Genomic DNA, 13,076 nt, shown 5'->3' with positions numbered 1-13,076 from the left:
TGAGTTGAGTTTTCTACTTTTCTGAGTTGAGCTCTAAATTGAACTTTCTGAGTTCTGCTGTTTGTTTTCTGAGACAGAGCCTCGTGTAACCCAGGCTGGCCTTTAACACTACCACACCTATTTTGTGCCATTTTAGGGCTTGAACTGAGAGCTTAGAAGGCTTCATGTCTGCCAGGCAGACATCCCACCAACTGAACCACACCCCCAGCCCTTGAGGTTTTGATGTACGAAGAGACCTGGCAGAAGGCAACGCTTCAAGGGGCTCCTAAGAGATACTTATAAGAATGTCTGAGAGAGAGAGAGAGAGAGAGAGAGAGAGAGAGAGAGAGAGAGAGAGCGCTCATTTTATGTAAAAGTGTGCGTTAGTGCAGGTGCCTACAGAGGCCAGCGTCCAGAGGTCAGCGTCCAGAGGCCAGAGGTGTTGGATTCCATGGAGCTAGAGTTCCAGCAGCTGTGAGCTGAGCTGCCGGACGCAGGTGCAGGGATTCAGATCTGGTGCATGAGCAGTCTGTGCTTACAACTGAGCTATCTCTCCAGCCCCAGCTTCTCGGAACATTAATAAAATACAATTTAATGATATAATGTCAGGGATGGGTTTCAAATTAGTCTAGGTGGAGGACAGAAAAATGAGTAGGGGTTTATATGAAGTAAGAGTGAGTATTAGGTTGTGGGTTCATGGAGAATAGAATTTAAATCTTTCCACAGTAACAAGTTAAAACTATGTTTTTAGATACAGGCATTAGATTTGTACTAGCGATATTGGAATATCGCCCTGGTATTTGTCATTCTGATTGTTCCTTCAGAACTTTTGACCTACCATTCAATTTTGATTTTAGGAATTAGCTAGAGAAGACATCGACGAAGCTGTGCATGCAATCTTGTTTAGGGAAAACTACATTGTGAAGGTAAGCTCTGGCTTCACACTGTCCTGAGGAGCTGGTGCAATGCCAAGCGGCCTGGCCAAGAGCTGCGGCTCCCATGCTCTGCTGGGAAGATGAAAAAGCTTCCAAGTGGGAAGATGTGTTTGGCTCAGAGACCCAGGGACTCTCTCACAGGGGCTATCCATACTGAGGGTCTGTGCTAGAGCTGTGCATGGTGGCAGGCAGTGGGAGAGCTGCTCACCTCTGGGTGTCCAGGAAGCAAAGCGGAAGGGATGAAGGGGCCAGAGTCTCCATCTGCCAGCCCTGCCTCCTAAAGTTTCCATCCTACCCTATAGCCTCACCACCTGGAAACCGCAGCCAGCACGTGAGTCCGGGAGACGGCAGCATTCAGTTGTAATAAATGCCAGAGACTCACCTGCAGGCCAAATGAGGCACTGCTGGTTCAGGTTCACACCTTGAAGCCAAGGAGCACTGAGAATCTCCTTGTGGGGTCACTGAAATGTCCCTGCGTGCCCTTGAGAAGTCTGAGTGACTGTTTTAGCTGCTCCCCGTTTTGGTCTTGTACTAAACAGAGCATTTTTTCTACCAAAACTTGCCTCTTTTCCTTACTTTCCCATTTTGTATTGGACTATATAAAACCGCCAGCAATTAATTAGTATTTAAGGGTAATGACCAGTTAAGTGATTAATAATCTCTATGGGATTAACAAGCTTTAAAGGAGTTAATTTTCATCTAAAAGGTTGAAATTTAGTATTATAATAATTCCTTGGCATTTTTATTGTGTCATAAATTACATTCTCTCTCGCAACAGTTTATTGATTACACTGTGAGAGAGTGCTGGGCTAGGCAGTGACTAGTCTCTTGCCCTAACTTCTCACTTGCGTGTCAGAGCAGCAGAGGGCAGAGAGTGGTATTGGGCAAATGTAGTGACTTGCTAGGTTGCTGACTTGAAGCTGCTCTTTCCATCCAGGCACAGACCTTGTGGCAGCGAATCTTAGATATGGAATGTGTGACTGGGTAACATTTTGAAAATTGTAGAAAGAAATAAGAATTTGGTGAGTTAGGAAAATCTAATTTGGTTTACGAGTTGGATAACAGTTCAATCCGAAGGTGCAGAGAGATTTAGAATTTTCCATATTTTCTTCCTGTCCTGTGTTCTTTCTGAAGTTTGTTCTGCAGTCCAGTCACTTGATGGAAGGAGTAGGCAGAAAGGATTGCAGAACTTAGGAGCGGGTGTTCCCTCCCTCACTAAGAAAATGGTAATAAGTGAAAATGTTTGTAATTTGTCTTTTTATATTACATTGTTAGAAGTTGGATACATATTTACAGCACGAGGCTGTCTTTAAGGAAAGAAGGAAAGAGATGCTGCATAAGAAATGGGTTGAAAATGTGGCACAGCCCCTTCAGCAGAGAATCATAGAAAAATTATTTTCATATAGAAGACCTGGAAAAAGTCAAGTGAAATACGAATACTGCTTAAAGCACACAAATGAACCGGTACTGGGTTTTATCATTTCCTTTACTTAGCTATGATGTTCTTGTTTTTCTTTCTCTCCTGTTGTTCTCTTCTGCTGTCCTAACGTGTACCCGATGCTGCTCACAGCTCCAGGCATTAGGTCCACATTGGAGGTAGAAGAGGAAGGTGATGGTGCCTGAGACTCTGTATCCTGCTCCTTTGGTCCAGAAGCACAGAGTCTCCAGCACTGCCCAGGCTGACCTTTCAGCTCTGCTTACCAGGCTGGGGTCAACGGCAAGTCCCAGTTCTGAGCAGGGCCCGGAGAGTGAGTGGGAGAGGGGGATGGCATGGCCATGCAGTCAGGTGACCACTAAGCTTAGGGACAGATAGTTCTTTCTTTGTTGTGACTTTATAGAAGTACAGCATCCCAGCGTCTGGCTTTAAAATTGTTTTCCACTTTGAGGTCAGGAATTCATGTCCCTGTTTGCAGTAACAAATTTAACTCTGCTGGCTCCAAGAGTGTCCCATAGGACCTTTGCTCCTTGGTATTTACAAGAAACATGGAAGAGTGTAGGTAGAGTGTTAGAGACATAACTTCAGAAAATATGCATCGGATATTAATTCCTAAATGTCTAAGAGCTGGAACTGCGGAAGTAATCCAAGTGTCTTGAAATGAAAGCATGGGATCTTTGAGGAGTGGAGAAGATCGAATGAGCCTTCTTCCTGAGGCTTATCTTATGGGAGGACACCCACCTCTTTTAATGGCCTCTGTGCCTCCCATACCCCAGTACTCTCATGCTCCTTACCCTGCTCTTCTCGCCACGTTAAGAGCGGTGGGTGGTGTTCCAAGGAGGACTTTTCCCTCCCAGGACTGGTTAGGACACTGTCTGTGCCCCTAGAGGGATGAGTGGAGCCTCTCATAACCAAGCTACCATTGGTGGCTCTGGTCTGTTCTGCACTGAGAAACCATGAGGGCAGAGCTTGGCCTTGGTGTAGCACGGACTGGCTGAGCAAATACTGACCGATGTGGTGATTCACTGCAGAGGGCGGTGTCTTCCGTGTGGGTAGGCCTGTCTCTGATCAGCACTTACCCTCAGTGGAACATCCCCACCAGCGGAGGCAGGCAGGCTCATCATGGTGCTGTGGGCTGACGTCAGTCCTCAGTCTTGGCTTTGGTGTTGTAAGGGTCACACTCCTGCACTTGGTTCCAGATTTAAACTCTCACCAGAAACTGTAGTGGGGACCTCAAGAGTCTCTCTCTCTTTTTTATTTCTGTAGACCAAACCATCTCCATTGTGTGAATGTCTGTTTCAAAAACAGCAAGCGCTCAGAGAAGCAAAGGGACCCAGTTACCACCGTGGCAGAGGTGCTTTGCGACCAACCAGAGGCTGCATTGCAGACACAGCTAAGTGTCAAACAGTCCCCCCCAAGAGCACCGGACTAGTTTTTAAAGAGTTTGATTTTGCTCGTGTCTTCCTATAGGAAAACAGCCTGGCATACAAAAAGAAGCCAAAGAAACTGAGAAGGGTCTCCTCTTCACCAGATCACCCCAGTTCCCGCTCAGGTCCCATTGCACCGTTCCCAGAGACAGGCAGAGACTTCATGCACGATTCGTGCAGAATAAGCCTTGTGGCAGAAACAAGTACAAGGGAGCCGGGTAAGCCAGCTAGCAGGGAGGGGTGGGGGTGAGCTGTGGGGTGGGTGGAAGAGGAGCTCTAGAAGGATCCAGAAAGAGAATAAAAGGGAGCCCAGAGGAGGGAAGGGGCTGGTGACCACTAGGCTCCGGTGGTAGAGTCAATATATTTTTAAGTGTGTATAGCAAAGTAGTTTTTGGAAACCACTGTGATTTTTCACATTAACATAGAAAGAGTCATAATGGTTTCACTAAATGTAAAAAATTAATATAATTAAAAATCTAGTCACAATCCCCAAATTAGCACAGTTTAAGGAGATAGAAATGAACTTACTTAATTTTCAGTAGAGTTCTATAAATTGTAGAGATCATGGCAAAACAAAGTTTTCCCTATGAGCTTATGAACCAAAGAAACTCACTCTTCTAGTTCAGCTTGGAGCCAGAGATCTTCATTGATAAGACAAGGGAAAGAAATAAAAGGTTAAAAAAAAATGGAAAACAGTAAATAAATCCCCTTGTATTTAACAGATAATACTCTACATAGAAAAACTCAGAAGTCTATAAATAATTGTTTTTTTTTTTTGAGACACGATTTCTCTGTGCAGCCCTGGCTATTCTGAAATATTAATAAAATATTAAAAGTAAAGGAATCCTACAGGACTATTGACAGTTGATGACTTTTTCTTACTATTTATTTATTGTATATGAGTACACTGTAGCTGTCTTCAGACACACCAGAAGAGAGCATCGGATCTCATTACAGATGGTTGTGAGCCACCATGTGGTTGCTGGGAATTGAACTCAGGACCTCTGGAAGAGCAGTCAGTGCTCTAACCACTGAGCCATCTCTCCAGCCCAGTTGATGATTTTAGGAAGGAGAATACGTTCTTCCTGAGGGCGTGGCCCTTGGTAGGTTGACCATGCTGCAGTGGATAACCCCCACCCCTCACCAGTGTATGGGCAGCACAAATCAGACTTAGTGGGTTATTTAAGAAAAAAAAGGACATTAAGTTGGGAGTGGGTGAGGGACGAAGAATGAATCTGGGAGGAGCTAAGGGAGATGTTGTAGTAAAAATATAAAAGATAAAAAAATATGGTTGTCTTTTACCCCACTTAGGTCCAGCATCTCAGTGCCCCAAGATATCTGCTGGATATCTTAATTCTCAGTCAGCAAAGCCTCTCACCTGCTCTGCTCCATCCCATATCACACTGTCGAAGGCCTCTCTCTGAACCCGGCAGCAATCTCTCTACCTATCTAGTTCCCAAGGCAGGTTTCCATGCCAGAAACACACATCCCAACTCTGTGGCGGCCCAGACCAGCCGCCACACACTTTCCTACACTTAAATCACTACATGAAAGAACACACAACACAAGAACCTTTGACCCAATTGATAAGATATAATTGCCCACCTAAACATACAAAGCCCAATACACATTCATCCCTTAAAAACATTTGTAACATACAGTGTGGAATCTTAACATCACCCGCCATATTGTCCTGCCACGGCTTCTCTCTCTCTCCCTCCTGTCTCTTCCTCCTTTCCATTCCAGTCTCCTCCTCTTCCTTCAAACTTTTCTCCCGCCCATCCTTCCTTCTCGTCCAATGGCAGGCCTCCTCCTATCTTGTACCTGCCTCACCTGTGACATCATCCCACAGGGAGGAGTAAGGGGTGACGTGAACAAAGTGCATTGTATAGATACATGTATGAGATTCTCAATTAATTAAAGTATTAAAACTAATAAAGTTTAGAAATGATTATCAAGTACAAAGTCAATTTACAAATCATTTTTATTTCTCTATATCTAGCCAGAAAATTAAAGTATGTGTAATAGTAACAAAGTAAGAATACCTTTGACTATTCCCAGCACCACATACATGAAGCATATACACGGCACTTACTGGTATGTGGGACCTGAAAATGCTTTGTACTGAGGACTTCGTTAGGACTGGCTTTGCCCACAGACTAGTATTTGGAGACAATTCTCACTGTTAGGGAAGTAAGGCTGTATGGGAAGGTGCTCTTCCAAAGGACCCAAGTTCAAATCCCAGCACCCACACAGTAGTTCACACCTGTCCATAACTACCGCTCCAAGGGGATTCAATGCTCTCGTCTGACCTCCATGGGTACTGCATACATGTGATACATAGATACACATAGAGGCAAAACATAGAAGTGAGTGGATCTCAAAGACAAACAAACAAACAGACAGACAGACAAGCACTCCCTCCTGCAAGTCTCTCCCTCTCTGGCGCTGCTCCTAGCTGTCCAGTGACTGCACAGTAAGGAACAGTCCAAGTAGATGTGTGCTTCTTTCTGGCTGTTGCAGTAGACACACTCGGCAGAGCTTTCCCCTGCATGGAGGCACACATCCACTTTCCCCCTTTGCTCTGACGCAGGGTCTTGCATTATAGCATAGCCTGGCCTTACGCTCTCCACCCCAGCTCTGCTTCTCGAGTGCTGGGTTACAGGTGGCCACCCTTCACTTCTCTATCCTGCGTCCCCAGAAAGAGCAGCGCTGCTTCATTCCATCCCCTGCCCTTGCGCTCAGTTTCTTTCACTGTTAAGACCATTTTTATTTAAACACTAACAATTACAGAATTTCTCTGCGAGGAGGCTTTCTCTTACTGTCCTCTCTCCATGCTCCCTCTCAGCTCCTCAGTCTTCGAGGTCACACTGTGCTAGCCTACCTTTATTCTGGCCTTTTCCACCTAAAACGTTGAAGGACCACTTCCCAAAGGAAAACTCATCAGTGGCTTCCTATAACCCTCAGAGTGGAGTTTGGACCTTATAGCCAAAGAAGCCTAGACAGCCCTTTTCCTTAAAGTAAAGAAATACGTACTAGTCACACAGCTCTGGGTTAAATCAACTGGTTACAATTCTCTTGTGTGCCAGGCTGTCATGTGTTTTGTTCCTTCATTGCCTGCTATGTTTTTTTTAATTGGATAGTTTTTTATTTACGTTTCAAATGTTATCCCCTTTCCCAGTTTCCCAGCCATTAACCCCTCTCCCCCTTCTTCTATGAGGGTGCTCCCCCACCCAACCACCCATCCTTTCCCGCCTCCCCACCCTGACACTCCCCTACATTGGGTGGTCCATCCTTGGCAGGACCAAGGGCTTCTCTTCCCATTGGTACCTAACAAGGCCATCCTCTGCTGCATATGCAGCTGGAGCCATGGGTCAGTCCATGTATAGTCTTTGGATGGTGGTTTAGTCCCTGGGAGCTCTAGTTGGCTGATATTGTTGTTCTTATGGGGTAACTCCTCCATTGGGGACCCTGTTCTCCATTCAATGGTTGGCTGTGAGCATCTGCCTCTGTATTTGTCATGCTCTGGCAGAGCCTCTCAGGAAACAGCTACATCAGGCTCCTGTCAGCATGCACTTCTTGGCATCAGTAATATTGTCTGGGTTTCTTGGACCAGTAACATAGCTGGTCGCCTGCTATGTTAACACAGGCAAATGTAATGACCCCTCATCAAGCAGACCTTGAGTGCTGGATGCTGTGGTAATTTCTTGCCCCATAAGCCCATATAAGAGCATATAATATAGCTACTATATTCATAAGTTATATGTCTCTGTTGAGCAGATCTATCACTATATTGATTTATTCCCCAACTATGAGACCTCTTGTTACTTGTGGCTTCTCCAGGCCATGTGGTTCTGTTCTATCTTCCTTCCCCCTCTTCTTCCTCCATTCTCTGAGACTTCCTGTCCCATCTTTCCCCTCCACTGCCCAGCCACAGGCTCTAGCCTTTATTTGACCAGTCAGAATGGGGAGAAGGTTCAGTGAGGTCATCTGAGGATGTGACCCACTCCTCATTAGGAGCAGCCCCTCCTAATTAACATCAAATACAGACAGCAGTAGGGCAACCCACAACAGCTGGGCTGTGTCCTATTTCCAGTGGATAGGCAAGGAACAAATTCTTATGAGACAGATAAGGAACAAGGAAAGAGCAGGTTTATCTCCTTAGTAGGGATAGGCAAACTCTGAGAGGACGTGTCCAGAGGGAGCCTTATTTAGTGAAAGAAAGAACTTAGAGTGAAACACTAGGCTAACCAGGGACAGTTGATTGCAAAAAGCAGAATCTTTGTCAAGTAAAACAGTGGAGAAGGCAGGGCACATTAGAGAGTCCCCTTATGTAATCAGCAAGAAGCCAGGCTAATTGAGGACCACAGCCCCTGTCCTCTCCTCCTTGAGGCTGTGCTGCTCACCATCGCTTCTCCTTGATGAGCTGCTTTGTTCCTGTTCTCTCTGCTTTGTGCCTGTGCTGCCAAGGAGATAGATGTGCAGCTCTCCCTGGCTTCCTGGTCTGAATATCCACAGGCTGCCTGATGGCTCCCTTCCAAGCCTGGTCTCAGGACTGACGTGCAGCCTCAGCCCCAGCTGGAGAAAGTCTCACGACTCAGCTGATAGTTGTGTTAGCCTGGGTCCCCTGTGGCACTCGGCTGACCAAAGGTTTATTTAGCCCATAGTTTGGAAGGATAAAGTTTGCAATCAAGTAGCCTCAATTGTTTTGGGTCTCTGATAGGGTAGCATTGTAGGATTAGGCTGCTCAGGAAACAGGGAGAAAGAGAAAGGAAGAGACCAGGGTTCCACAGCCCCTCTCACCCCCAGACTTCAGCACCTCCTACTCTAACCTCGTCCTTTAAAGGTCCACAGCATCCCCATATAAACCATTAGGGAACATTATCCCAAGCAGAGCAGATGGACAGGCACCAGTGATGTCTAGCCAGCCCTTTCTTTTTACAAAATGAACATTATGTTCATTCAATAATGTTTGATGGTGGAGTTGTTTGTGCCCAGTTGAGATGATTTTTCTTCTCTTTTTCCTCAGTTCTGAAAAGGTGAGCTATGCGTTAAAGCCCCATCTGCCTAAGGAGGAGAAGAAGACTGTTAATCGAAGCCAGCTTGGTTTTGAAAGGCAGTTCCATGCCTCAAAGCTCAGCCAGCAGAACAAAGGGGCTGAAAAGAAGGGCCTGGTAAGCTGAGGTCTGGGAGTGGGGCTGCAATACCCACCAAGCAGGGAGCACCAGTGCCAGCCTGGCAAAGCCAGGAGACAGGAGCAGAGCAGAGGAGACAGTAGCCAAAGTGAGGAGTGGAAGGGCGGAGGCACAGGGAGCGCTCACTTCCTGCAGTGAGGTGATGGGACACCTGGAGTTCAACTCCTTTGCCTAAGCAGGGAGGAGACCTGAAACAGCCTAGGTGGGTCCCTGAGCCCCGCAAGTGAGGATCTCTCTTTACAAGGTGAGGGCCAAGAAGACTGGCCAGAGCTGGTTCACCAGTAACTTCACTCTCCTCTTTCCCACCCTTTGTCCTCTGACAGTTTCCTACCATTCCCTACTCAGTACACTGAAAACAGATCAAACGTTGTTTTGCTCGTAGTAGCCGGGCACGATGGTGCACACCTGCGATTCTGGCAGGAGGAGAAAGAAAACTCCTAGACCAGCATCTGGAGAGATGAATTAGCCGTTAAGAACATTGGCTGCTCTTTCTGACGACCCAGGATGATTCCCAGCACCCACATAGGGACTAACAACTTTCCAGTTCCAGGAGATCTGACGCCCTCTTCTGGTCTCTGTGCATACTGCATGTGCATAGTGCACGAACACACACACAGGCAAAACACCCATACATACAAGATAACACCCATACACATAAAATAACACCCATACACATAAAATAAGACCCATACACCTAAAATAACATTTTTAAAAATGAAAAAGAATTTGAGGCCAGCCTGGATACATAGCAAGACTTTTATCTTAAAACACTACCCAAGCAGCAACAAAAACTGTTCTTAATTAAGTTATAATAGGAAATTTAATAAGGAAGCTTATGAGAAGGGATGGAGACACAGTGAGCTCTTAAAAATTCTTAAAAAGGAATTTTCTCAGCACAGATTTTGCATACAGGGCTAACAATTGCACAGGCTCCTGGCCTCTTTCTCTCCCCCTTCTCCTCCCCTGAAGCCTGCAGTTTAGAGCCCTGGGACTGCAGCACACAGCACACAGGGGATGTCTCTTCTACAGGCCGCTCCTGTCTCCTCTGCCTCATGCTGAAAGCCAGAACGGGTCCCTCTCCAGCTTGAACCTCAGAAATTGTTACATTAACTTTATTTTTGAGTATTTCATACACATATACAATGAAACATCATATCTACCCCATAGTTTTCCCAACTCCCCCTCCCAAACCACTCTCAACATAGCCCCTTCCCAAATTCATGTCATTATCGTCTACTTCTCCTTGGATAACCTGCTAATTTCGGTTAGCGCTGCCCATATACCTAAGGTTGTGGGGCCACCCACACTGTGGGGAACCTACTACTGCAGCACATTAGAGCAAAGAAGACTCTCCCTTCCTCAGCAGCTATAAACTGCCAATAGCCCCTCAGTGAGGCATGGGGTCTTGTGATCACCCCCATCCCACCAGCTCTGCCAGAATTCTTGCTGGACTGACTAATTCACTGTTGTGACTTCATGAAGGCCACAGCCTTGCTAAGTTGTAGCATTGCTCTCCATTATGATACACACACATACACACACGCATGCACACACACACACACATGCACACACGCACACATGCATTCTTTTGTGTATTTATATCTAGATCTATATATAGTTTGAGACAGTCTATGAAGCCCTGGCTATCCTGGAACTCCTTATGTAGACTGGCCTCAAACTCATAGCAATTCACCTGCCTCTGCCTCTCTGGTGCTGTGACACTACTCCTGGCTCTCAGATTCTACCCTTCCTCTTCCTCAGTGTCCCAAGCCTTGATGGTGGTTGGTGGGGCATTGAGAATGGTGCTCCGTGTAGGGCTGGGCATACAAATCTCTAGTCTCAGCAGGTAATCAGATGTTTTGTGACTCAACCTATACTCAGCTGTGATATTCTTAGGTCTCTTTAGAAATAAAGTCTCCCTTCAGGCAGATCCAATCTTGAGATATTGAGACAGGACATTGTTATCTACAGAGCTCACACTCAACAACTGTGTTACCAAGTTACACAGAAATAGCAAAAGCCCTCCTGATGCTTATGCTTTTGTTTTTTGCATTGGGCCTTGTTCCTGTGATCCTCAGTCATTGTAGTCCTCTCTCTACAAGCTGGACATGGCTGCTGGGATGGGAGTTTATGTATACACATCCTACTGTCTGTGTGTCTGTCTGCCCCCATCTGTCTTCACTCTCCACTCTCCTCTTTGCTGTGTAGAAGCTTTTTCCTTTGATACAGTTCATGTGTCTTAGGCCCCAATGTGGATTCTACATCATGGTAGAGGAGGCTCCCTGCTGTCACTGTAAGATAAGAAAACTGGAGAGAGTGTTTTCTCTCTTAATCATTCCGCTGAGCCATCTCTCCAGCCCGAGAGAGTGTTTTAGATGCAAGTCTCATTTCTGTCCAGATACCAGTAGTCAGTAGATTTGCAGGTCAGCAGGCTGTCCCCCTTTAGCACCTTGGGGTCTTTGCCATCTTCAGTACCTGGCTTCTGAGTACTCATCCTGCAAACGTTTTTATGTGGGACAGGACAGAAGGCAGTAAGTTCTTTTCTCAGGACCCAGTCACATGGCTGTCTCTAACTGTAGGGTGCAAAGGTGCTGAGGAAGGCAGTCCCTGGAGGGACTGAACGCAGTGAGGGGATTGCTCTGGGGACAGCTAGTTACTTCTGCATACCATAAAGGTGTGTGGAGATGAAGAAATGGAAGGCTTATCACCTCACAGAGGTGAGGCAAGCAGACTGGCCAGGAACCTGTCTGAAAGGGAAGGAGGGCTAGGTGCGAGGATAGGTCTGCAGGGTCCTTCCTCTCATGGGGTCTGCTTAACTGACACACAGCCCCTTTCTTCTGTGAACAGGCTTTAGGGACCCGAGCACAGAGACCACGCTCCTGGGCGGCAGCAGACAGTCCGCAGGGGACACCACTTGTGGGAAGAAGAGTGATGACAGCTGAGATCCTGGGGAAGCATCTGGCCTCCTTGCAGCAGGCATCCAGGTCAGGCCTCCAGTGGTCATAGAGCTTCACCCCTTCACCTCTTACATGCAACTGAAAATACTGCTGGCGTAGCTTCTCTCTAGGTAGGAAGTTATGGCAGGGAATATCCAAACAATAGCAGCTAGAGTTTAGGTTCTGGCTGTCATCTAGGAGGTCTGTGTGGTGTTTTTGTTTCGTTGAAACACTTAACAGCAAGACAACTGTATCATCTCCCAGTATTTGCTGCTCAAAAGGGCTCTGTGCTGGCTTGGGGGCAGTCCCCAGCTCAAAGGTATGAGGGGTTTATTCAAGTTCAGTCCACTCCTGCAGGAGTGTGAGGGGGCACTCTCCTCATAGATACTCAGGAATGGCAGCGGGAGTCAAATCTGCATGTTGCCTCTGTGGGCATTGAAGGGGTTTGACAGGAACTCCTCACCAAGGGGAGACTTGTAGTTGTGTGAGGGCTATCTGCTTCCTGGTGACAGGAGGAGTCTCCTCATGTCCTCTAGAAAGCTGGGCTTACATTTCATTGGGAAGAGAACTTGACCTCCTCAGAGGCAGATCTGGGTCACTGGGTGAAGAAGACAACTGGGGTTGCTGGCTCTACCCTCTCTAGTCATCAAAGTCATAGGACTCAGATTCTGAGCGCTCCTGTGTCCTAAATCTAAGGTATCCTGATTGTTGAGCGATAGGGACTCAGTACTACTCACACTTGCTCCTAGTGAGGACTAAAGTCCCCACAGTTCTGGGAAGCGTAGGAGTGAGGATGTGTAGCTGTGTGAGTGACCTCAGAGCGCTAACCTGGCCGGGTTCTCATGCCCTACTCCACACAGGGCTGTCTACAGCAACTCGCCCTGACGTCAGCTGCACCTTCAGAACCAACAGACACGCTCCCCGAACCCAGGAAGGCTGGCGCTGGTTCGCTCAACAGGCTGTGCCTGCTTCTTCAGAGCTCCCTGGAGATAAGCAGGATGCTGGTTGTTTCAGTTTTGTGTACCAAGTAAAGGCTCTTTTCTGGGGTGCTGGGGTCAGTATCTGGATCAGTAAGGGATGGGTCTTTAAAAGCGATCTCAATACACTGAATTGTATCCTCAGTTGATTCAGCCATGATTATATTTAAATAAAAGTGGGGAGAATGGAAG

The 13,076-nt window shown here is 46.7% G+C and overlaps 1 protein-coding gene across 2 annotated transcripts in view; it reads left to right on the top strand.

Moving 5' to 3' along the window:
* Fam228a (family with sequence similarity 228, member A) overlaps positions 1-13,076 on the top strand; it is a 22,170-nt gene extending 9,094 nt beyond the window's left edge. Inside the window, exons 3-9 of one of the 2 annotated variants that reach the window (XM_087553112.1) lie at positions 837-905; positions 2,190-2,378; positions 3,616-3,703; positions 3,820-3,994; positions 8,806-8,950; positions 11,819-11,955; positions 12,768-13,076. In XM_087553112.1, the coding sequence (XP_087409238.1) occupies positions 837-905; positions 2,190-2,378; positions 3,616-3,703; positions 3,820-3,994; positions 8,806-8,950; positions 11,819-11,955; positions 12,768-12,792 (828 nt within the window). In that variant the 3' untranslated portion in view covers positions 12,793-13,076. The remainder of the gene's footprint in view (positions 1-836; positions 906-2,189; positions 2,379-3,615; positions 3,704-3,819; positions 3,995-8,805; positions 8,951-11,818; positions 11,956-12,767) is intronic. The other variant, NM_001014074.2, reaches the window with a different exon arrangement.

Source organism: Rattus norvegicus, chromosome 6 (assembly GCF_021556685.1).
Source record: "Rattus norvegicus strain SHRSP/BbbUtx chromosome 6, alternate assembly SHRSP_T2T, whole genome shotgun sequence".
NCBI classification, from domain to species: domain Eukaryota; kingdom Metazoa; phylum Chordata; class Mammalia; order Rodentia; family Muridae; genus Rattus; species Rattus norvegicus.
The sequence above is the reverse complement of the archived record's forward strand: the minus strand, read 5'-3'. Positions and strand labels throughout refer to the sequence as shown.